At 37.7% G+C, this 25,194-nt stretch overlaps 1 protein-coding gene across 1 annotated transcript in view; it reads right to left on the reverse strand.

Moving 5' to 3' along the window:
• SHANK2 (SH3 and multiple ankyrin repeat domains 2) overlaps positions 1–25,194 on the reverse strand; it is a 317,236-nt gene that overhangs the window by 280,265 nt on the left and 11,777 nt on the right. The window contains 4 exon segments of the mRNA XM_086613043.1: positions 15,520–15,597; positions 20,430–20,546; positions 23,874–24,041; positions 24,857–25,008. Of these exon segments, the coding sequence (XP_086469169.1) occupies positions 15,520–15,597; positions 20,430–20,546; positions 23,874–24,041; positions 24,857–25,008 (515 nt within the window).

Raw genomic sequence — 25,194 nt, forward strand, 5'->3', positions numbered from 1 at the left:
CTTAGCAAAATGTGCCAATTTGGCAAGCATTGTTCTGAGCTCAAATCACAACGTAGACTTTAAGTATTTGCAATTAGAGAAGACATAAAGAATATAATAAATACAACAAAATAGGTGTTTTTTTTTTTTCTGAATCGGTTGAAAATTCTATACAGTTACAATAACTACATAATCTAAAATAGAAATGCTGAATAATCATGAATTCTGTATTTTACTTTCCAAAATCAAAGAGCAAAATATCATCCCACATTTTCTAGTTGTATTGATTACAGTTGATTTTTAACTTTGAGGCTACAACACCGTAAAATAAAACTAGCAGAAGCTTCTTAGTTCACCTTATTATAAAAGAAAAACAAATGCTTGATTAATATACTATTAATATCACTGATTCACTCTCTTTTTCTAAAAGTGCCCCTAAACACACATAATATGGATGACATGAAACACGATCTGAAGATATATATGTTTGCATTATGAGGACATACATTTACATTTACACTCCACTTTTTTTATTAAAAGTAATCAGTTTTGAAGTTGAGATGTAATAAATCTAATTAGGAATATGTCAGAAGCAAATTACTATTTTGAGAAGTTTATAGTTGTGTAAATTTTGTATATATACATATCTGTTTTGTTGAAAATATATCAGAACTGAAAAGTTTTATTTGATAAAACTAATTGATAAATTTGATTTTATCAATTTGAAGCTTTATTTCAGGTATAACTTTTTCAAGTTTCAGTAAAACTCACTGAAATAAGATGCATAAGATACACATAAAATAAACAAAAGCAGTAAAATTTAAATTTCTTTTTCTTCAAATAATAGTCTGTAAAGACTTATATTAAGTGCAAAAATAACCCACATTCCCTACCAGGACAATTAAATGCTGGCAATTTTCCTAAATTACTCTATAGCAATGTTATGAAAGAATAGAAGTAAAAAATCATACTCAGCGTTTTCATACATGCTACTTTCACAGACAGAAAATAATTCTTAACAACTTTAATTACATAATGCAATAAAAGCTTAATATTATGCATTTTGAAAGGAACTAACTTTGTATATTTCTATGTCTGATGTCCAGTAGATGGCAAAATATCAGCAACCATCACCTTTAATCTTCTTGAAACTTAATTTAAACCTCGAAGTGTTTTTTTTTTTCTTTTTCTTTCTAGTCTCTGCTTTCTATTTCATCGGATAGCAGGATTAGCTTTACCTTTTGGATGTTTTCTGTATGTTATCTGCTTGAAAGACAATTTCATCTTCATCAGTTCTTGATACAACAAAGCACAATAATGTTACTATCCTTTAAATAGTCCTTCGAAGACAGTTTCTTCACCACTGAAATTTTTTTCTCCAAGAGCATGCTGCCGCTACTGTTCCCAAATTTGCCAGCACATGTTAGCATACTGTGTACAAAAATCTCTTAGCAACAATATCTTAGCGTCTAACATTTTCGTTCTTCCAACTATGATTCATGGAGCCATCTGTAGTCAGATATTGACATGCAGGATCTTAAAATAGATACCTTACATTTGCTCAACAACTAGTTTTAGCATCTGAAAATATAAATTATGGGAAAGGGCCAATATTTCTTAGAGGCTCTTCATGATTCTGCTGATCATTTTCGCACTGTTTAAACAAAGGCTTGCCACGATCACTTCGCCTTAGTATTAAGGTCAAAGTTTTCGTGCTTTCCAGAGCACAGCAGTAGGCAGCTCAGCTGTGCTGGGTGTAGTCCCTTACGCGAAGCCCTCCAAGCAATCTCAGTGGCTTCCCAGGTGAGGACCACCTCACGCTGGTACCCTGGCTATTTTTCAATAGTAACTAAAGACTAGGTTTTTAAAACTCCAAGTACTGCTACATGCAGCACTAAGATCTCAGTGTTTTTCACACCCTTGGAGCCTAAGCCTCATGGAAAGTGCCCTACATTGGGTGGGATAAGGTCAATGTCTCAGCTGGACAATGACAGAGTTCTGCAGCAGAGGCTACCCATAGAGGATGCAACAATGTCCCACACTTGTTCAGGGAATGGAAAAAAAATTACAACCATAGCCTCCCAAGCACTGCTTTAGCCTCCCAAAACTCTTACGAAGTTTTCACCCAGAAGAGAAAGCATCTTGTTTTCAGCTACAGCAAATTATCTATTAGTAGCTAAAGACTTCATGTAACACAAGTTATTTGTTGCAATGCAATGTGCAATTTTGTATAACTTAAAAGAATAGCATGGTACTAAAATCAGGAAATATTAATTAAAAATAATCATATTGATTAGAACGGATTATATAGAAACATCCAGTAGCATGGCTTTGAAACAATCTTCAGTGTAAGAAACACACTTCCAGCCCTGAATTTTAACCACGTCAAAGGAACCAGGATTTTACCCTAAATATTTTTGATCAATTAATATTTTAAAAGTAAACAAACATATAACAACATGCATCCAAATCCACAGTATGTAAGTAGTATCACTTACAAAAAACCCCACACTGCAAGCATAACAGTGCTGGCACATTTTCATTGCTAAAATGCTAGTTTTGCCTACAAGAGTTTTTACAGTCCCTACGGGTCTTCTGAAATACACTCAATAGCCATGAAACAGTGCCAGAGCTCACTAGTCAAATGACTTCAAGTCAAAATTAAGAGAAGGCTATCACAGTGAAAAACTTCCTTTTAGTCTCTTTATGCCCTGCAATGCTGTCTTAGCAGGACTCTATACTGGACCGACACCTGAAATGCCTGTAGGCAGCCTTGTTCATTTTCCAGTAATCTTATTAGGATTTAAACAGTAGAACCTGTATTTTATTATACACTGTTCTTTCATGAACATACACAACTGCGTTCTTAAAACTTAACTAATCTTCTTCATGAATAAGCCACGACTCAATACCTTCAGATTAAACTAAGCCTGCATGCACACAAAGATAAAAAATGTAAGTCCTTTTCTCACAAAATCACTTCTAAATCATCTCACTCTCTCGGCTTTAAAATGCGAACTTAACTCCTATGACAAAAGGATCCCTTGCTATGCAAGAACAAGCTTGCCGTAAAGTGTTGAACTGAATACACTGGCAACTCGATTAAAGTGACCTCAAAACATGTCAGAAAGCAAAAAAGAAACGTGCAGGCAAGTTCACCCCAGGCACAGCTTCTCTGCTTCACAGCATGCTTTTATTTCCTCCTGTTTCTTTAGATGAGAAATAACCAAGATTTTCAGGTTACCCTACTTTGTACAGGTTGTATTAAGCTTCCTCCATGGTCACTGCACGTATTGGGAAATATAATGTTTATTTCTATTTTAAAAGTAGAGAAAAAAATTACATCTTTCTGCTTCTCTACTAAAACGCCATCTATCAAGTCTTCCTCAACTAAGATGTGTTCTTCTACACTTGTGTTTTAATAATTAATACGGAAAAGAAAAAGCAAACAGTGTGATACAAGCACATTTACAATTACAGACTCATTCCTCAGGAAAATCTAGTGCAAGCTGGAAAGAGCCATCAAAATCCAGTTATTACATAATCCTTATTACTGCTACATGGGCGAGCAGCAATTTCAAAGGAGTATTTACTAAAAGCAGATAAAGTCAGGTTGCAGCATCAGATGAATCAGATAAGACACAGTCAGTAGAAAATTGACTTAATTTTCTTCCTCCTCTCAGTAATATGCTAAATCAAAAAGCCATGAAATGCAATCTTATTCAGCCAAACTCTTTTAGAATAAGATTGAGGAAGTGTGCTATTTGCTAAATTTTGCTTTTACTTGAAATTACACTAAATGTCAGGTTATATAGAAAATTCAGCTAAAGTGTGTATAGGTCTGTGCTGCTGTAGGGTAAAAACTTTCACCTCTGAAGGCAGCCCTACCTCGCAGAAAAGCCAAAATGTGCTATATTAGCAGCTTCTTCCCCAAACACTTTCAGAAAAATGTCTTCCTACTCACTGCAGGCAGTAGATACTGCCCACTATTTCACAGTAAAAACTGTTTATGGGATTCAGTTCTGCAAACACTTAATAATACAGTGTTGCTTTAAACTGCTAACCCGAATCGCTGAAAATGCTTTTTGAAAGCCCTTATGACAAAATGCATTGGGTTAATAAAATACTGTGATTATTTTACCTAATACATTTGGTGGATTCGTTCCAAATTCTGTGGGCTAACTATAATAAAACCTTTGGAAACCGCAGTCTGGTAGAAGTCAATGCCAATCCCATACTCCCATGAAGATGGACACGGGATGGCTGTATATGCCAACTGCTTGTCACGAACATTCTCTCCAAATGGCAATGCAAGAATATGCTAAGTCTGTCCTAGAGCCATAGATCCTCCATTTTTATAAGCAACAAGAACTTACTCGGGTATTGCCAGAAATTAGCACTGAATAGCCTGCACAGTCATACAAAAGCAAGAGATCACGCCACCACACCACCTGTCCATCAAAACTATGATCATCAATCTGTATGTGCAGGCCTGAAGTGCATGAGTCCCACTCTCAGGCTGTGCTCAGCACTGCATGGACACAAAATAAAAATTTCATCATTGCCCAGAAATGCAAGTGTAAATTCACAGAATCACAGAATGGTTTGGGTTGGAAGGGACCTTTAAAGGTCACCTACTCCAGCCCCTCCTGCAATGAGCAAGGACATCTTCAACTAGATGCTCAGAGCCCTGTCCAACCTGACCTTGAATGTTTCCAGGGATGTGGCATCTATCTCCTCTCTGGGCAGCCTGTGCCAGTGTTTCACCACCCTCATTGTAAAACATTTCTTCCTTACATCTAGTCTGAAGTTTTGACAATTGGTTGGATGGAAGCGGACAGAGAAGCACAGGAGAAAAGCAGGACATCGTTGGCCAGCCTGGTCCTCGCGGCAGAAGCAGCCTCAGCACAAAAGGTGGAATTCAGTTTCTCTGATATTTCTGGTTCATAAGTATAGACTAATTCAATCAGGGTCACTAAAGCTGTTACATACACGTAATAGCAGCATACAAAATGTAATAAGGTATTACCTTTCATAGAGAAAATGAATGGTATTAATATCTCAAAATAACACGGTTTAACAACAAAAAAAAATTTATATGTAGCAGATTACTGCAAGCATGCTTATCTACGGTTTGTGAAACAAATTTTGCATAAAGTTTAACCTTCTTATACAACACATGCAGGTACAGGAATCTAGAATTCATAAAAGAACATCATCTCTCATCACTCCCGCAGTTAAATCTGGAGCAGAGTCCGATATAACATACTTTTCTGCAAGAACACTGAGAAGAAAATACTGGATATCTGTCACTCTCTAGATGTTTATATCATGCCTTTCATTTCCATTTCAATACCTGTAAAACCCTGGCAACAACGCTATACAAATAAATTGATATTTTATATTAATCTTGTTCATATAGCTCCTGTCTTAAGACTAATGTGGTTTTTTTTTTATGTCAGAGACACATTTATTCACTCCAAATTTGTTCTGAACCAATAAAAATACAAAAACTTCTGATTGACACAACAACGAAATAAAGTATTTCCAACAACAAGATTCAAAGTGGTCTTTATGGCTACAGAAAAAAATACGCACAGTTGTCACAGCTGACCTTCTTACAAGGATAAGACATGCTATGTGTGACTGCTCAGTTAGAATCAGGCTATTTAAGAACTTACCCTTGCTGCCTTCTCTTGTAGGAAATAGCATAAATAAAATCACAGGTGCAATATTGAATCTAGCTATCAAAATCCTATAGTTAAATTAAGATTTGTATAATCTCCATCGCCTCTTGCAACTTCACCCATGACAAATGAATCGCACATGAGCCTTTCTTACTTTGAGGCAAGAACTGGTAGTGGCCCTTACAATTCAGTTTGCTTATTTTGTTCCCTTTTATAACCTAGTTTCAGCTGCTTCTGAGATTTTGGAAGTTTAGTGGAAAACCAAACAGATTGGCTCCTAGCTACCCCAGAGACATTCTGTTTTTCCCAGGGAAATGCTGCTGCATGTGAGAACACCTGAGGCATTTCAGCTGGATACACCTGTGTAAGTGGGGAGAGAAAGCACGAAAGGGGAAAAAAAAAAAAAAAAGAAAAAAAAAGGGTCTGAAATCATTTACACAGAGCACAATATAAAAGATGGACACTTCTCCATAAGTTTACAGTCACGTAAAAACTGTGCAGCAACAACAGATTATTTTTTTCTAAAAAAAATCCACCCCAAACAACAACATTCTGCACTAAGTATTTTTAGCATCTTCAAGTGTGGCAATGTTTTGCCTTTCTCAACAAAAGATAATCATATCCTTTGATTTCTTTATGTTTTACTATATTACTTCCATTTGACTGCTTTTCTGAAAAATGACAGGGATTAAGACAAAGTTTAGGAACGATCAGCCAGCACTATGCGAACCACCACTGGCTCAAGGTGAATGGATTTTAACCCCATTCAGTATCCATAGGTATTTTTCTTGTATCTCTTACTACATCTAGCCCTTATCAAGCCAAGCGAGAGTATTAGCCAAAGCCCCTTAGGCTGAGGTCTGAATTTTCAAAAGAATCTGCAATACCTTCAGAAGTAGTCGAGACAGAAGCATCTTTGCTGTCTCATGTTTTCAGCAGGAATATTACACTCTGCTTTGTTACCTTCTTGTCACCAGATGTATAATGAACCAAATATTGACCTTTGGTAATTGTATTTCACATGCCGGTAAGGAGAAGCATCTGCATAACCTTTTGTCAATACTTCAAAATTGACAGTAGCAGGAAATCTGACATTTGAGGACACCTCTAACATGCAATCGAGCACTTTCCTGTTAGAAGGGTTAGTTGGAACAGTATATTGTATGTCTGCTACTCTCAGGAATATTTTCATTTGGCAGTATTTCCCCTAATATCCTAACTGATAACATATCAGCACCACAAAGGCATAAATATTCTGAAGGTGATGTGTAAATTACCCAAAATGCCATTTTCTGAAATGAGAACGTGGATTCCCCTGTATAAATAGCACTTCAAGGTAAGTGATGAGAAAACATATCATAACTAATCATTGTTTGCATCTGGATATATCACCATGAAACCTCTCCTTTTTTTTTTTTTAATTTTAATTATGCCTTTTTAAGAAATTACATTAAGTATGCCTACATATATAGGTACCAACACATTTATTTATTTTTAAAGGAAAAAGCTACAGTTTGTTCTGGTATGGTCACTTAAGTAGATTTAAAAATGTTAAATGCAACTCATACCTCTATGTCTCAGACTTAAAAAGCCATTCTGCAGAATTCTTTTTTTATACTTACTCTAGTATTTTGGGTGTTTTTACACAATTAAAACCTTCAATCTTTTTCTAGCAATATCTAAATATCACAAATAATGAGTGAGTGCAAAATAGACTATACACTCTTCCATGACAGATTGTCCTTTACCTATTACTTCTGTACTGCAAAACACAATGTAACTGACCAACACAAGCAGTGATCTAACATAAAAAAAAATAATAAAACAACAAAAGCAAGTATGAATAAATTCCATTATTTGATTCAAATCAGGACAAAAGCTGGAAAAAGCTGGAAGTCTGACCAAAGGCAGAATGCATCATGAGAAAAGAGTTGTATTTTTTGCCAATAATACATGATACTCAATGATGCGTTCTTCACACAGGTGCTTCAGGAAAGGAATTAGGATGAAAAGAAATACTTGGCAAAAACAAAGTCGTTGTGTAATTCATATGCTCAATTAACAAAACAGTTGCATATTTTAACATCAAGGGAGAAAACATTACTTTATATTTGTAAAGATGCCTTTTTGAGGCACCTGACAGATATTTTCAGTTTTAAAATTAGCTTTCTCAGAGTTTCACCCTTTCAAAAATAAGTTAGTCAGAGACAAAGAATACCTGAGAAAAACTTCCTGTCCTTTGCCTGTAAATTTCATCAAAAAGATGAAATTCAAAATTATAATAAACTAAATCAAAATTGGGTTTCAGGAAGCCATTCTAGTGATATGCTGGATAGTAAACAAGATTAATTTTTTACAGACCACTAGCAGGGCTGGGAGCATCACGTGCACTTCCACCTTGTGACAGCCCCATCCTCCTTGGTCTCTCAGCTCAGTCATTCCAATTTGAGGCTTCCTCCCCAACATTATCACCCAAGCAAGACTCCCTTTTTTATGCAGTCAGTCCCAGTTTTCCTCTAAGCTGAATTTCTTTCTCTTCTGCCCTTGATGGTTAAAAATCTCCCCAAGACCCTTATCAATCTTGGTCTTGCTCCATTCACTCTACTCTTTGGGGCTTGGGCTCCCAGCTGGTCTTGTACTTTCTCACCCATCTCAAAGCTCAGTGTTTCCTTATCCATCCCCAATTGTGCCTGTCTATATTCCCTGCAGACAGCTTAGCTTCCAAATATGCAGTATGGTTTTGGATCCCCTGTCTTTGAGTCAGATTGCAAACCAGCTTACACTGCCATGTTATTAATATAGAGATCACTAACAGCATGCAGGGCAATTAAAGAAAAGAAAACAAAACAACAGAACACAACAGGGAAGATGGGACAAGGAGAGGTGGGTCAACAGAGTTTTTCAGTATGAGCAAAACAACACATGTTTTCCATCACCCATACTCCGAAGTAGCTGAATCATTTTGTTTTTCTGAATAATGTCGCATGAGATACCAGGCATAGAAAATTTCATTTCAAATGATTCAAATCCAGCAAAAACATGAGCAATTGAAAACAGACATACAGCCAACACACTGAAAGGAACAACTCTACCTGCAGTGGACCTGGAAGAGTGCTGCTTCTCCTGCCATCCATGTAACATAAGCGCATTAATAAGCAAAGCTGATTTGGGATAGCAATGGTCAATAATGAGGTACATCTGAGAGAGAAATCATTGTGAGGTACAACTCTGCCATTAAAAGCTGTCACTAAATGGCACCTTAGAATAGTTATTCTGTATATGTGAACACACGTATTTAAAAAAATATTGACTAATTATTAGCTCTAAGCTTGAAAGTGCTTTATAGCCCATGTGAAAACATGAATTACTCATATAGAGCTTCTGTTCACTAAAAAAGGAAAAACATGATAAACAAGGTGTATGTTCGTTTTAACTTACGCAATAGAATTTCAACAGCTTGTAAACACTGCAAAACTCTGGTATTTCTGAGTTACTGGATTAACATTTGCCATATAAGTAAGAAATTATTTTACGTTCATCCAGAAGCACATAAAAATGTGTGGAAAACCAAATAGCTATGGATGTTGATAGGATATCATAGCTTTTCTTAAGGGGTATCTTGGGAAGTTTTACTAATAAAATAGAAACTGTAAAGTCAAAAAAAAACCCTCAAAAACCACTGGAAACTTTAAAGCTAACCTATAGGTAGGACAGAAGTTGCAGTTCAGCATTTCATAAGCCAGTATATAAAAGATGTAAAAAGATGGTGGCAAACATCATGTTTCGGCAAGCTCTATCATAAGGTGTGAATGGCTGTGAAGGCATCAGCAGTACTTACAGCAGGCATGGTTGAGGGCACGTTCAAGTTCAGTGCTACGAATTTGTGATGGTTTGATGTGGGGAGTGGTTCTGGTGGCAGGAGCTTGCCACCAGATCAGACTCCCATCCCCCTCGGGGTTTGAGCCAATCGGCACCTCTGCGAATTGCCCTATTTAAGCTGGGACAAAGGAACCGGAAAAGGCACCTTTGCCCAGGAGCAAGGAGAGGAGAGGAGGGCGCTGCCCCCACTCCCCACCTCCCGGCCGGGCGGCTGCCCGCACTGAGGATGGCGGCAGCGGAGCTGCTTGGGGAACTTGGGGAGCGCCCCGCTCCCGGGGTGCCCACTGGGCCGAGTTCACCCAGAGAGGACTGAGATCTGAGAGAAACGGTCACACCGACAGCAGGTCAGTGAGGATGGAGTGGGAGGAGGTGTGCCGGAGCTGAGTTTTCCCTGCAGCCAGTGGCGAGACGGCAGGTGGCCCCCCTGCAACCAGGACGGCCTCGGTGGAGTAGAGACCCACTCACAGCCTGTGGAAAAGAGATGCCTGAGTCTGAGGATGGTCGTGGTGGGACGCACGACAAGGCAGAGAGGCATCTGGAGTCTGCGTGACGACCCACGCCGGAGCAAGTGGCAACAACTCCCTAAGTATCCAAGACTGTGGTAAAGCCCACACCAGAGCAATCCGATGGGGAAGGATTGCATCCTGCGGGTAGGACTCACGCTGGAGAAGTTTGTGGATTTTCCTCGTGAGTAGGGGATCCACTGGAGCAAGGGAAAAAAGGGGTGTAAGGACTCCACTTCCTTTAAGAAAGGAGCGGCAGTAACAACATGGAATGAACTGACCTGCACTCCCCCATTCCCTGTCCCCCTGCGCCGCTGGGGGAGGAGGTAGAACTGGGAAGAAAAAGAAAGGGGGGGGGAGGTGTTGTTTTAAGATCCAGTTTTGTTTCTTTTCATCCTCCAAGTAACCGGTTTTCTTTGTCTCTATCTCTTCAAAGTAACTGTTAATAAAATGAATTGTTTTTTACAAAAAAGGGCGGAAGGAGGATCCAGGGAACTACAGGCCTGTCAGTTTGACCTCGGTGACGGGCAAAGTCATGGAACAGGTTATCTTGAGTGCTATTAATGAGCACATACAGGTTAACCGGGTGATCAGGCCCAGTCAACATGGGTTTATGAAAGGCAGGTCTTGCCAATCAAACCTGATCACCTTCTATGATGGGGTGACCCGCCTGGTTGACGAGGGAAGGGCTGTGGATGTAGTTTTCCTTGACCTCAGTAAAGCCTTTGATACAGTTTCTCATAGTGTTCTGGTTGAGAAACTGATAACTGCTGGCCTGGATAGGCACACCCTCCTTTGGGTTAAAAACTGGCTGGATGGCCGGGCCCAAAGAGTGGTGGTAAATGGGGCTAAATCCGGCTGGAGGCCGGTCACCAGTGGGGTTCCCCAGGGCTCAGTGCTGGGTCCAGTTCTGTTTAACATCTTTATCAATGACCTGGATGAGGGGATTGAATGTACCCTCAGTAAGTTTGTGGACGACACCAAGCTGGGAGGCTGTGTCGATCCTCTCGAGGGTAGGGAGGCCCTTCAGAGGGATTTGAACAGACTGGATCGTTGGGCTGAGGCCAATGGCATGAGCTTTAATAAGGCCAAGTGCAGAGTCCTTCACTTGGGGTATAAAAACCCCAAGCATCGCTATAGGCTCGGGGAAGAGTGGCTGGAGAGCTGCCTGGCGGAGAAGGACCTGGGGGTGTTGGTTGACTACCGGCTTGATATGAGCCAGCAGTGTGCCCAGGTGGCCAAAAAGGCCAATGGGATATTGGCGTGTATCAAGAATAGTGTAACCAGCAGGAATAGGGAAGTGATCCTGCCCCTGTACTCGGCACTGGTGAGGCCGCACCTGGAATATTGTGTCCAGTTTTGGGCCCCTCATTTTAAGAGAGATATTGAGCTCCTGGAGTCCAAAGAAGGGCGACCAAACTGGTCAAGGGGCTGGAAAATAAAACTTATGAGGAGCGGCTGAGGGAGTTGGGGCTGTTTAGCCTGGAGAAGAGGAGGCTGAGGGGAGACCTGATTACAGCCTACAAATACTTGAGAAAAGATGGTGGGGAGGTAGGGGAAGGGCTCTTTACATTAGTGTTGGGTGATAAAACAAGAGGAAATGGGTATAAGCTTAGTCAGGGCAGATTCAGGTTGGATGTTAGGAAGTATTTCTTCTCTGAAAGGGTTGTCAGCCACTGGAATAGGCTGCCCAGGGAGGTGGTTGAGTCCCCATCCCTGGATGTGTTTAAGAATAGGGTGGATGATCTACTTAGCGATATGGTTTAATGGGGATTAGGGACGGTTGGACTCGATGATCTCTAAGGTCTTTTCCAACCTAGAAATCTACGAAATCTATGAAATTCCCAAGCTGAGTCTGTTTTGCCCAAGACCATGATTGGTGGGTGCTCCCTATCTGTTCTTGTCTCGACCCTCAGTCCTTTTATTATATTTTTCTCCTCTCCACTTTACTGGAGGAGGAGTGAGAGAGCGGCTGTGTGGAGTTTAGTTGCCAGATCGGCCTAAACCACGACAGAATGAAAGCTGACTTGCTCTGATTTTAGTTACTTGAAAAGAAAAATGGTCAAGCTAAATGTATATAACAGTGTATTAATAGCTAGCACTTCCAGCTCTGTAATGCGGATTTTTTTTTTTCCATCTGTTAGCACAGAATAATTAGTGTATAAGGTACTTAGATTACTCAGCCAAGATGGGATGGATAAGTAAGTACCAATAAACAGAATTGGCAATATAGTATAATGATGTGGCACAGGTTTCATCTTAACTCTATTAGTCAGTCTTTAAACAAAATACACAGCAGACAAAAAATTCTCACACTTAAACCGAGGACGGTGATGCCGAAATTGCCGCAATCTACTTGGAACACACATAGGGAAGACAGAGGAGGTTCACCCCACTGCCATACAAGCATTAATATTTATTAGCAGGGGGAGACTCCACAAAAAACATACAGACAAATTTCTGCTGACCTATATTCTGTTATTGCAAAGTACATCCTTTCAGCAGCACAATCTATTAAGGTTGACAGACACAGACAGACTTCCAGCTATGGGTGACACCAACTGTTCTCAACACTGACGAATAACTTAACAGAACCCAGTAATCAGTCAGGATGAAATGCGTTTCTTCAACGGTAGCTAATAAAAGCTTAGGTTCTTCATTGGGAAATACAGGCAAGCTTTTTCATGGCCTCGACATCTGGCAATGCCATTCCAACATTAAGCCTGCTAGACTCTGAAAAGGCAAGAAGGATAGCCAGATCCCAGGCAGAGATGTGTACATAGCATCGGATACCCGAATTAAGTGGCACAGAGTTCAGTCCAGACTAGTTTTCCTTCTACATGATCCGGTGAAACCAAGCTTGTTTTAATAAGCACTGTGATTTGATAAGCAGTGAACACACGCACATCATTTTTTGGTTTTGGTGGCAAAATTAAACTGCCTTCATTGGACACTAATGCTAGACAAACTCTGCTGCCCATTTTTGTCAACATAAATAAAGCTTTGTCAGGCCTTGAAAGCAACACACAAGTTTATCCATGTCTGGATACTTCTGTTTTACAGAAAAGCACAGTTTTCATATCATCGATTTTCTAAGCAGCAATTCAAAAGAATCATCCTTTTAGATTTCTGAGAAAAGAACATAATGGAGGTTACTCAAAGGAATAGATGCTGCAGCTACAACGTTCTCATTATGTACAAACGAGGTACCTCGATGTTCCTTGCTACTGATTACATGAGTAAACATTTTCAGTATGCAAAATCCTATTAACTCAAGGGGATTCTGCATAATTTTATAACAGCTCCACTTGTGGCGTCTGATCGACCGGGTCAGTAACAGACAGATGGCAAAGAATGAATTCTAATGCTTTTTTATTGCAGTGCTGGCAACAGGGTCTTCTCTACTCAGTCCATTTGGAAAAACTAAAACTTTTCCTGCATTTTCTACACCTAAAAGTAACACACCATAGAGCAAAAAGACAGAAAGTCATTTCCTTTTTTTAAGTATGTGGCTCCAGAAAGGTTAAAAGAAAGCCAACCTAATTGTCAGTCCTTCTGCCCATACTAGGGGGAGAGTGACCAGTCAAAAGCCCAAGCATCAGAAGTGTTAACATATAACAAATGATAACAAATACGATTTTATTCCATAGGAACAGGACGTAGTTCACTGGTCAGTAAGTGCACTTCCACAGCTACACCCTTCTCTTGAAATTAACTCTTCTGTCTCCTGTACTCACTTGATTTTATTTAGTTTTGGCTAGTCATCCTTCACTTCTTGAATCCCTACAACTATCCACACAAGCTTTTACAAAGATTTTCTTTTCTGTCTTTTTCCCGTCTGCGTTTTTCTGTTCTAAGAGGAAGAACAAGAATGTCGCAGCGATCAGCACAGACAGGAAGACAAATGGAAACTATTCTACTTGTCATTTACCCTCCCCACATAGAATCCTAAAACAAAAAGAAAAGTTCATCTCCAAGACACGCAATAATAAAATAATCTAATCTCTCAAAGTAAAGAGATGACGCTGGAACCCATTCCTCCAATAATTAGGGTTTTCCCTTATTCTATTTTTAAGCACTCCATAATGCTAAGGTGCAGGGATAAGCACTTAGTGAGTTTGTGCTTAGCATATATTTAGATGGCAAACTATTACCAGTTTAAAAATGGTGCCTAAAATTAAATTATTAATGCACTGTCTCTCCAATTTCAGGAAAATGGTCCCAAAAGTAAACAATGATCTGGTTGGAATTTGCAGGCAGTACTCTTAAGCTCTTGAGATGCACAACTTTTGTCCAGAAAACTTTCAAAATATGGAGGTAATTAAACTGAAACAGAAATATCTGGCTGAGGTTTTTTTAAGACCCTGAAACTCATAGGTGTTATCTACACGTAAACTTTCAGGAGCCAACTCAGAGACCCACATGGACATAGTTAATATTCCAACTATTTCAAAGCATGAGAGAAAAGGCGGTCTTCCTTAAATTCTACACCAGCATTATCCAAAATGGGTCAAGGATGTCATGGGAATGATATGACAAGCAAAGGTAAATCAGGATTTCTTTTGGTTGAAAGATTACTTGGTTTTGGGAAATAGCTCCCTCACATTTCACAACAGGACAGTTCCCTTTAATGGTACTGTGCCATCGTTATTGCAGAAGCACCATTTCCTGTAACTTGAAAAAATTCTTTGTGTTCCTTTTTCTTAAAAAATTACAGCTTTCATCTCTATTTCTCACATGTCCGTTTTCATTATGAATGTTTCTCTGAAATCCAGGCTAATTAAGACTGCTTCAGAAATAAGGGCTTACGGTTGTCAGCCATATCTGACAACCCTTTGGACAAACAATTTCCTTCCATTTGAGTTTTTAATTAAGCTTTCTAGAAAAGTATTTTAACATAAGAAAATGGTGAAAAAACATCTAGTCCATTTTGACTAATATGAAGAAAGATTTTGTTTTCTTTTGGAGATATTGACAGTTTTGACTTTTACTACTGAGAGTACATTAAATCAACCCCACCCCTGAAACTTCGCCCAGCTGTTTGGCTTCACATCCAAGGAAGGAAGAGCCTTTTTCTGGCAAATTCAACAGAGGCCAAGCAAAGCTTAGCTACTCAGTCACTCCTTGGATCTCTCTTACGTGGGACTGGAGACAATCCCAAAGCAAGGCACATGCAACTACAAGACACCAATGGTTCCATGTTTTGTCATCAACAGCTCATACAATTCTCAAACTCATTGACAGTGTCATCTTAACAGCTAAGAGTGAGTGTGTTTTTCTCTCATTCCTGATTATTCCAGGACATCTTCACTCATTGCCTTACACAAAAGCCACAGTTTCCAAAATGATAAGTTATCTGACTCTACAGCTATTTTCAGCCTAGTGCAGTGTAACTTCTCCACTAAACAAAGTTCACATGAATTTTTTTTTTTTTCAAATATTTCCACGGGGAAGGAGTATTTCTTTTTTACCTGAAATGGAGACTGACTGTTGTAATTCTTAATCTCTTTGTTGGCTCCCCGGAACAGCAGCACTCTTGCACAACTCTCCTGAAAATGATCGAAGAGTAAACTTGTTAATGTGGGTCTTTAGTTAATAAAGACATATTGTGGCTATGAGATGTGTTGCTGTTTGGCATATATTTCCTTACATAAGAAGTAAACAAAATAAATAATCTGAGAAATCAAGTTATTAAAATAGTACTTTAAATATGACAAGGCTTCAGGTGCTTCTGCAGTGTGTTAGAGTAGAAACAATATGCAAGTGTGAAAAAATGTAGAGGAATGCAAGAGGTAGACATCTTGTTCCATTTTTATGAACTTTTACTCTGGAAATTCCATACTTGACAAATCAGATTTTGCAGAAAATGTGAATGAAATTTGAGTCTCCTATGGTTTTTGCCTCTTTTGTAGGGAAAATAATACTCTTCACTGTACAGTAAACAGTACCTGGGATGAATGATATCCTCTCCTACTGCTAAAAATTAAATGAAGCAATTTTATCACTTGCATGCATTTGTTTTGTTTTCTTCAGCCTATCTTCAATTTTAAATATTTAAAGCATTGTTATTTTTTGTATATATCTGAAATTATTCGGTCTGGCTAGACACACTGCACTGACTAGTCTTACCTCCTCTTTTTTCCCTTAAAAAATACTAAAAGTTACAGTGAAAACCCCAATACAACCCTTCTAACAAGCAAAAAGCATGGTTTCAAGCCTTCTGAAATGAGTAAATCTCCAAACAAAATCCCTTAAAAACAATTTTTTTTTGGATTGTTACAGTGTATTGCTTAAGTCACAACTCTGTGCTGCTGTAAAATATGACTGACCATAACCTGCTAGAATTCCTCTGTGGTTCTGGCACAGTTCTCAGAATATTAGATTTTTTGATGACCCATATATAGGCTATATTTCCTACCTGTCATCTTTAATGTTCATCTTAGGACCTTATGCAAACCAGTCCACATTTCAAAATGTTTTTGTTTCCTCATCATAAATATTTCTATTAATTTCGTTGTGCTTTCCAGATTTCTTGTCATGTTGTGTTACAGAGTTCTACCCAATAAGGTATTTCAATATGCTGCCTTTCACATTTAACAGTAAATTTGCAGCCATAGAAAATAACCACATCATTTATCTATTTTAGTGACAGAAATCAAGTTTATTTACTAGATTCTGAGTAATAAGTGAATGCGCAGAAATTATGATTTAAAATAATTTTTCTCATTGTGGTTTCTAATTTATCACACCTGATTCTTAATTCTGTTGATTTTCCTCCATCACAGAGTTGTCCTAAATATATCTAGGGAGGAGGCTATCCCACCTTTTCACCAAGATTCACTACTACAAAAATATATTCTCTTGTTCTCACACTTCCTATTCTGTATAACAGACTGAAACAAAAGAACAGATCGTATCTCAAGAAGGTATATTAACAATCACATCAAAGACGGTAATTTATATAATTAATTGAGATAGTCTCCTTTGCTTGCACTGAAATCTACACATTAGGTGTGTTCTCTGTATCTCTAAACACAGCAAGACCAAGAGCAATGTGTAAAATGTCAAAATGTTTTTCTCATTTTTCTGTTTTCTGTATTAGCAGTCATCTCAAAGAAGTAAACGTGCTGCAATGTAGATTAAGTCCTCCAGTTTTCAAAAAAAAAAAAAAAGTTTTTTCAGGGTTACTTTTCCAAGAATTCCTTTTTGACTAACTCCTAAATGATTCTAGGTTTGCACACTATATTATATGCTCAGAATAACAACCATTCCACTATTCCACCAGGTACTGCTCAGTAAACATATTTGAAATGCTAGTAGAACTCTTGAATGTTAAAATGCTCACTTTTGATCAAGAAATTGAGGATATAAATAATGACATTAAGAAACATACTGTACGTACTGCCTGATAATTCATTTGGTTCTCAAAATAAATAATTCAGCACTACAAAAGCAGAAGAATTACACATTTAAAAACTCTACATGATTTGTAAATTTAACTAAGCTAGCTGCAGCATAACAAAAAAACATGCAGAGTGATTTATTTATGAAATGGTTTTGAAAACAAAAGTTTTGACAAAAGGGGTCAGAGTTGTTCAACATAAAACTTGTTTTGGATGAAGTACTGCATTTCTTTTTTTCCTTCTTTAAAAACAAACAGAAGCATTCTTTGCTTCATCCTCTCTCCCTCTTGTCTCCTCTCCATCCTTCCAATATTAAGGGGAACAAACCAGGGAGAATAAACAACAAAAAAAAGACACCACCAGAAAGTATTCTGATTACTTTTCCTTTGTTAATTCAATGGAAATTCCACATTTTAGAGCTCTCCGTTGTTAAGGTGCTGCCTTTATTGAGAGCTTAGTATTGTTCCTTCATTATATAATACATAAACTGAACATGCAGTAGCGTTTTAGACTTCATAAGATTAAAAAAAAATTTACAGAGATTAAAAGCAGATTAGATTCAATTTGTTGTTTGGGAGCTAATTACCTGATTTAATACTACAATAGTTTTCATATAGAATCCAATCCGCCGACTGAAAGAAGGCACGCTTCATTCCAGCGTTGTTATTTGCAAAATACAGAGGCATAAGATCTGTCTAGATTTTATTCAGATACTGGACGGCCACGAAACAACTTTAAAAAACAAGAATTTATTCAGATCAGCACTTAGCTGACTCAGGAAAACAGAATTATCAACATTAGAAAGTATCCCAAGAAAATTCCCCAGGGGAAACCGGGAGGGAAAAATCAAACGGGGAATGACTCCATCTACAGGAATCCAGAAGTAAAAAGAATACTGCTGTCCTTCCCATCCTCTCCAGCCAGAAAAGGCCAACACTGGTCCTTCCCACATTAGCTAATAACAATTTTTAATAAAAGGGACACTGAAAAAAATCTGCATAGGTCACGGTTCAGAGCACCCTAAGAAAAACTTTTATTATTTTCACGTATACCTGATTAAGGACACAGGCATGACAGCGTAGTCACAAGATGTTAAACCCCCATTCACAAAGCCAGGCTTAACGGCTATGAAAATATTTGCAAATTTGTAAATGCAATTTCAATTAGAATCTCTAAGTCTTCTACAGAATGATTTTTTCCACTGAGCTCAGGAAAAAAACACATCTCTACATGAAAAATACTGTCACTCTACAGGATTATTCTAATTTCATCATCATACTACATAACCTTTGCTAATGTTGATCTTGTAAACAACTATAGTAACGAAAACACTGAAATAAAATGGTTACAAAAAAACAGACATGACTTCATGTTTTTAACTTTATATGTGCATTACAGTCCGGGCTTCAAAATTCTTACTCGGGAAAAATGACATAAATGAGGCTAAGTGAGTATTTTTAAATATTTTTTCCAAAAGAAGTGCTTATAGTTACACATGTTAAGGTCTTGATGTGAAGCCTAAATGCAAAATTTTTGTGGAGATGAAGGCAAATTTCAGTTCTCTGCAAAATTTTCAAGGAATTTTAACAAGTGCCAAATTGCAAAAGCTTCGTATGCCTACAGTCACAGAAGCCATCCAAGCTGTGCAAATAAACTATTCCTAACCTTAAAACTAATTAATGTGGGTACTTGACAGCCTGTTGAAGATGCTTGGTAGATAGTGAGCAAGACAGTTCATAGAAGTACTGCTCCCACTGATATGCTGCCTACCTCAAGTAATCTGCATTAACAGGAAAGATTTGTATGGCTAGACTCTTTCTGAATTGGTATCAATTAGGACACGTACATCAAGTCAACAGTCTTGAAAAATTGTCAAACTAGTCCCAAAATTCTATTTTTTAAAAAAGTTGAGGGTATTTTAGACCTAATTGAGGAACCTGTCTTGACAAGACTTTTGAAAAAAAAAAACAAGATGGTAATTAATTAAGAAGCAGATGCTTTAACAGATGTTTCACTAGTTACAGTCACATCTCATGACTTGTGTTTCCCTAATTCAATGTAATATTAATTGTACTGTGTTTTAACATAGTTGTAAAACTCATTCCATCCTCATCCCATTCATGCAAAGAGAGTATAAAATGCTATCAAATCAAATGGTTCTATTATTTGTAAATGACCTCACAAGTTGTAAACAGCAGGGAATCCTGTAACTTCTCTGTAATCTGCAGACATATTCCCACAGTATTTTCTATAGACCTCTTCTTTAATTCTAATTTAAATTCTAGTAAAATAGTAATAAATTCTGAATGGGAAACAAATATTTAGATATGATACTAAAAACAATGTCAACAGTACCCAGTGGTGTTTTATTTTCTAATTAATATGCATAATCATGCTACCTACAATGAGCAGCTCTATCTGTAATCAGTGAATAAAATACCATTAACATAGTTTTTAATTCTGTTCTTTCTAGTTTCTAAGATCATTGTTTAAAAGCTGTAACACTTCATTGCATATTAAATAAATCCAATCAAAAATAATGAGCTACATTCTTCTTCAGTGTAGGTTATCACTATAGATCAATAATAATGGGAAATTTATCCCAAAATACATTTATTAAAAGCGAGGAAACTGCATCTCAGGAAAACCTAACATCAAACCAGTAAACTTCCTCAATAGAAAACTCAGCAAGCCTCTGTTACTGTGGATGGACATGAAAGATTTAGCATTTGTACCTCAATTATGTCTTTTCTTCCTGGCTTCATGTCATTCTCTCACAGCACTGGTTTCCAGCCTCCATGGGACTGGACTTCTCAGACCCATCTTCCCTCAAAGCAAAACATCCCTCCCCACTTAGCCGCACAGAGGGGACCCCAGGCATCCTTCATCTCCCATCAGGGACCTTTATATCACTGAAGGAGGACAGCAGGACTCTGTGGCACTGGATCTGCTGGCAGAGGAGGTGTGAGACAGCTCACCTGGTTGTACAGGGCACAGATGTGCAGCGCAGTGTTTCCTGAGGCGTTCTGCGCACACATATCCGCGCCGTAGAAGAGGAGGTGCTCTAGATGTTGGACGTGTCCGTATCGGCAAGCCTGTAAAGAGATACATTCATTGTTTGGTTATTCAATAATCTAGGCAAGCGTTCCAGGTAAAGATTTTAAGCAGAGAAGATGCTATTTTACTTAGGGTCTAATTTTTAGAACCACTCCTGCACTGAATGGAAGGACTAACATATACCTGCCTGTAAACACCAAGATGTGCACTTCAGGTACAGCAAGTCTGTCCAAAAATTTAAGCATCTGCTTATTTGAGGAATGGAAGTTCAAGGGATCGAGAAAACACAAAGTTTGGTACTTTTTATCCGCTACTATTCATAACTCAAATGTGACAAGCAGACAGAGAAGCTAAGTTTCTCTCCTGCTGATCTTCGGAAAGTTGCCCACTAGATGGCACTGAAGATGATCAGATTTCCAAAGCTTGCTTTTAAGGCGTGAAAAGAGTTTGGGGAAATCTAGCCAAAATTCAACTAATTATCTTCTTGATTCTGTGATGTCAAGTAGATACACTGTATACACATGGCACTGATCCAAAGAGGGAAAAATCTTCAAGAGTTACTTTATCAGTCACACAAATAAAATGTTAGACTCTGAATACTTGGAAACAAACCTCTATGAACACGACTTCATTGAAATTACGAAACTTTCCTGATTAGTAAATAAGTTTGAGAAAAATCACAGTATTTCCATTCATCAGTCTCATTTTCTTGACTACCTTCTTCTGTATAGCACAGCAACTAAGCACCTCTCAATTTGTAACATTTTTAACTTGGTATTGTCTCAGATCTGTATCATTCCTATATAATAATATGGAATTTAAGCTGAGAGATACAGGTATACAAAGCCATTTATTCTGTTTTAGGTATCTTATTACCACTGACTTCAGTGGGAGTTACAAACTGACACATCTCACAATTTGGATCAGAAAAATTAAGTGCACTGATCAATGCATAAAATAAATCTGTGACATCTCAAATCTCGGTCTAGTATCCTAACCATTACACCTTTTCTTCCTCCATTTTCAACACATAGAAAGGGAAAAAACAGTGTTTATTAAATAGTTTATTCATTTACAAATTATTTGCCAAAATAATGGAGACATTATGCTGGCTGTTATTAGAACAGGAACATTTTAATGCTAGGCAACAGAAAGCAAACGAGCTTTGCAACGAGCAAAGGGAGAAACAGTACCAAACCGTAACTGTGTTTCTGACTGGGCAGGAGATTAGATCAAATCCACAATTAGCCATAAATTATCAATTCTTTCCAGTCTCTAAAAGTCACTCAACATCTAGGTATGAATGTGCAGATGTAATTATTAAAATAACTCCTAAAATACAAGAACTAATTCCAGCTTTCTATTCTTACTACAATAAACTGGACTAAAACCAGGCCCTTTCTCCACTTTGCTTCCTTTGCTAGAGCGGGATTTGCCTCCTCTTTGCCAATCAGGCAATAACACTTAGTCAGCTTATGAGGAGGCTCTGGAAGACAACCAACGCAGGGAAGATGCATTTCTACTCATTTTAAGGGTCTGCATGGTAGGAGAGATACAGGTATCTCCAGATTTTTATTACTGTCCTAGCACAGCATGAACCTTACCTTTTCCCCTTTACTATAAGGGTAACCCAGAGGTTTAACTTCTACAGTTAAAGATTGTGTTAGCAAAATGAAAAATACACTTGCTGCCAATTATTTCCTTGCCATGCAAGGTAACTTAGCCTTACTCACACAGGTGACAACATATGGGATTGTAACATATCATCATCTTTCTTAAATCATTGACAATGCCTGTATTATTGATCACTGAAAACAGATTGCCATAAATACAATGGGTTTGAAAAGCTCTGTTTCATTACCAGAAATAACAACCATATGTGTTTTGAGTTTTCAAAACTGAGAAAAATAGGAAAAGGGCAGAGTTTTCAAAATAGGGAAATTTTTCTCTATATTTCCATAGAGTCCAGATGGGGCAATACTTTGATCTAGACAACCCATTTCCTCCACATCCTCAGAAACTCTGGTAATAAATAAATCCTTATTTTCTGCTATTAGAGGTGGATCCATATGACCTTGACCTGAACACACTTACAGAATGAAAAACCTCAGATCCTTGCCCAAACCTGGGTACCAAAGCTATCTCCCATTTCCTTCAAAAAAAAGAAGAAAAGAAGTTGTGTACTAAAAAGATTAGTGCACAAAAAAATGGGAACTTAGATGACCTAAGCAGGCCAGCAAGGTTGACTACTCGTATCTCTATTTCTCTGACCATGCTACATCAGTTCCGTTTTTTATGATTACTCAACTTATCCATACAAAGAAAAGGCATAAAATAGCTGCCTTTTATATTTTATAAAATAGCTGCAATGACATTAGGACTGCTGGAATCATTAAACTTTGTAAATCACTGACTTTATCACTACGTAAAGAAAAATTATTAAAGCATTCTTACACAATTGTTGCATAATATTTGGACGTTTCTGGAGAATAAAAGAGAAAATACTTAAAGAAAAAGTGGGTTTTTTTCAGAAAATGCGTTATCAAACATTATGGGTCTTTTTTTAAGAGATAGAATTCAGGTCTTTGGTGAGGAAGGAGGCCTATCTTCCCAACAGCTGTGTGAAGCTGACCAAGATGTGCCAGTGCCTGATGAATTCTGGCACCTTATCTAACTGAATGTATCATGAGCACCATGAACCTCAAAAAATTACATTTAAAAAATAATTTTTCTTTATAGAGCATGCTACCAACCTTTATCCACACACTCAATATGTAAGAGAGGAAAGGAAAACCCATATACAAACAGCAAAACAAAAACATCATTAGAGTCCCAGTTTCCACACACGCAGAGAAGGAAAACTGACTCAAACTGTGAGTTTGTAAGAGTTTGACATCCTTCAGTGCAACATACTTTTGGATCCTAGCAACAAGATCCTGAACCCAAATCTTGTCTAAAGTTCACCAGAGAGAAGGCAGAAAGAACCTCTGACAAATGCACAAGAGGCATTTCCAAGGATACTAAAACTGGCATCTAACAAAAAGATCAAGTTATCCTTTTTTACTGAAGTGCCACTAATAGGATGCTAAACTTTCAAGAGTCCATTACATAAACATGACTAGTGCAATTTCTGCAGCAAAATCCACAGTAATCATAGGATTTCAAAGTTACAGAACGCTACTAGAACAGTTTCCACTTCCAACTCACCACAGCAGGATGCAAAAGAAAAAGGAAGTAATGCCATACTTTGGTGTGTGTGGACTAAACATTTCCAAAAGGCCTCCAAAACAGTATTTAACTATAGAACATACACGGCACATTTCCTCATGCAACTTCAATTCCAAACAAAAAGTAATCTTTCCTACCTGATGGATTTCTTGCCAACCATTTTCATCTTTGCAGCTGACTGTAGCGTGTTCATGGAGTAACAGTTCACAGCAGTATGGATCCCCTCCCACAATAGCAGTGTGGTACAGTGGTGTCAAGCCACAGCTGTCTTTGTAGTTCGGAGATGCTCCAAGCTCTAAAAGGGTCTGAAAGCAATCACAAACTGTGAAAAAATATATTTTGGAGGGACTTCTAACTATAAAGGGACTTCTCTAACTGAAAAGGTATTTACAAGGTTGATATTTGCCATAATATATATTTTTTGCTCATTTTTCATAAATTGACAGAATGAGCTGCAGCACAGATTAAGTTAAGCAAGGAATGACCTCAGAAGAATTAGGATCTAAAGGAATCTGTGAGGATAGCAAGGAAAGGATGAGTGGCAACGTCCAATTTCCATGCTCTCACTAAGTTCAGAAATCTCAGTTCCGAAAATGCCACATTGCCTTTGCAACACATTCACTTCTTCAGTTACAAGTTTTATCAAAAACGTCATGCAATTTGAATATCTGTCAAAAGGAAATAAGTAAAATTCATAAGCCATAAACATAAGACTTAATCTAGAATATAAAGTTGATTTAAGAATACCTGTTAAAATACAAAAGAAAACAGAAGAGACTTTTCTAAGATACAATGGGTAATCCATGCTACTGGCATTTGCTTTCAAAGAGATAAGCAACAATAATGCTATTCCTAATTCCTCAGACAGATCTTTCTCAACCTATCAATGAATAAGGTTAAATTTCACCATTTTTGCTTCCCACCAAAAAAAAAAAAAATGTTAGAAATAAAAGGCCCTTTATTGAAACCAAATCCTAAGATTTGAAAGTCACAAGAAAGCACTAGAACAAGCACATATCAAAGGATTCATTGAGGACAATACAGTAATTAACTGAAAGCATTCTCCTTTATATATTTTTTTCTATAAAATAATGTATAATTTGCTACTGAAAGCATTTACCTTGAGGGTTACTTGGTTCTTGGCTCTGGCTGCTTTGTGCAGAGCTGTCATTCCATCTTTGGCTCTGAAGTCTAAATGTGCACCCCCATTTTTCAGAGCTTTTATCACTTCTACTGTATTGTCAAGCTGAACTGCCAAAGTTAGGGGTGTTTCTAGAGAGAAGAAGAGCATGTATTTGAAAAAAATATGAGAAAACTTGTAAAATAAAGAACATTTACTTCAACTGTGTTTAGTTAAAAATGCTGCTTAAAGAAAATCATAAACTATCAATTTTCTCCTTTGGACAGCAAAACCATACAGATTCCATTAGCCTAGAGTTATGAAGGCAACAGAAAGAA

Source organism: Tauraco erythrolophus, chromosome 6 (assembly GCF_009769465.1).
Source record: "Tauraco erythrolophus isolate bTauEry1 chromosome 6, bTauEry1.pri, whole genome shotgun sequence".
NCBI lineage: Eukaryota > Metazoa > Chordata > Aves > Musophagiformes > Musophagidae > Tauraco > Tauraco erythrolophus.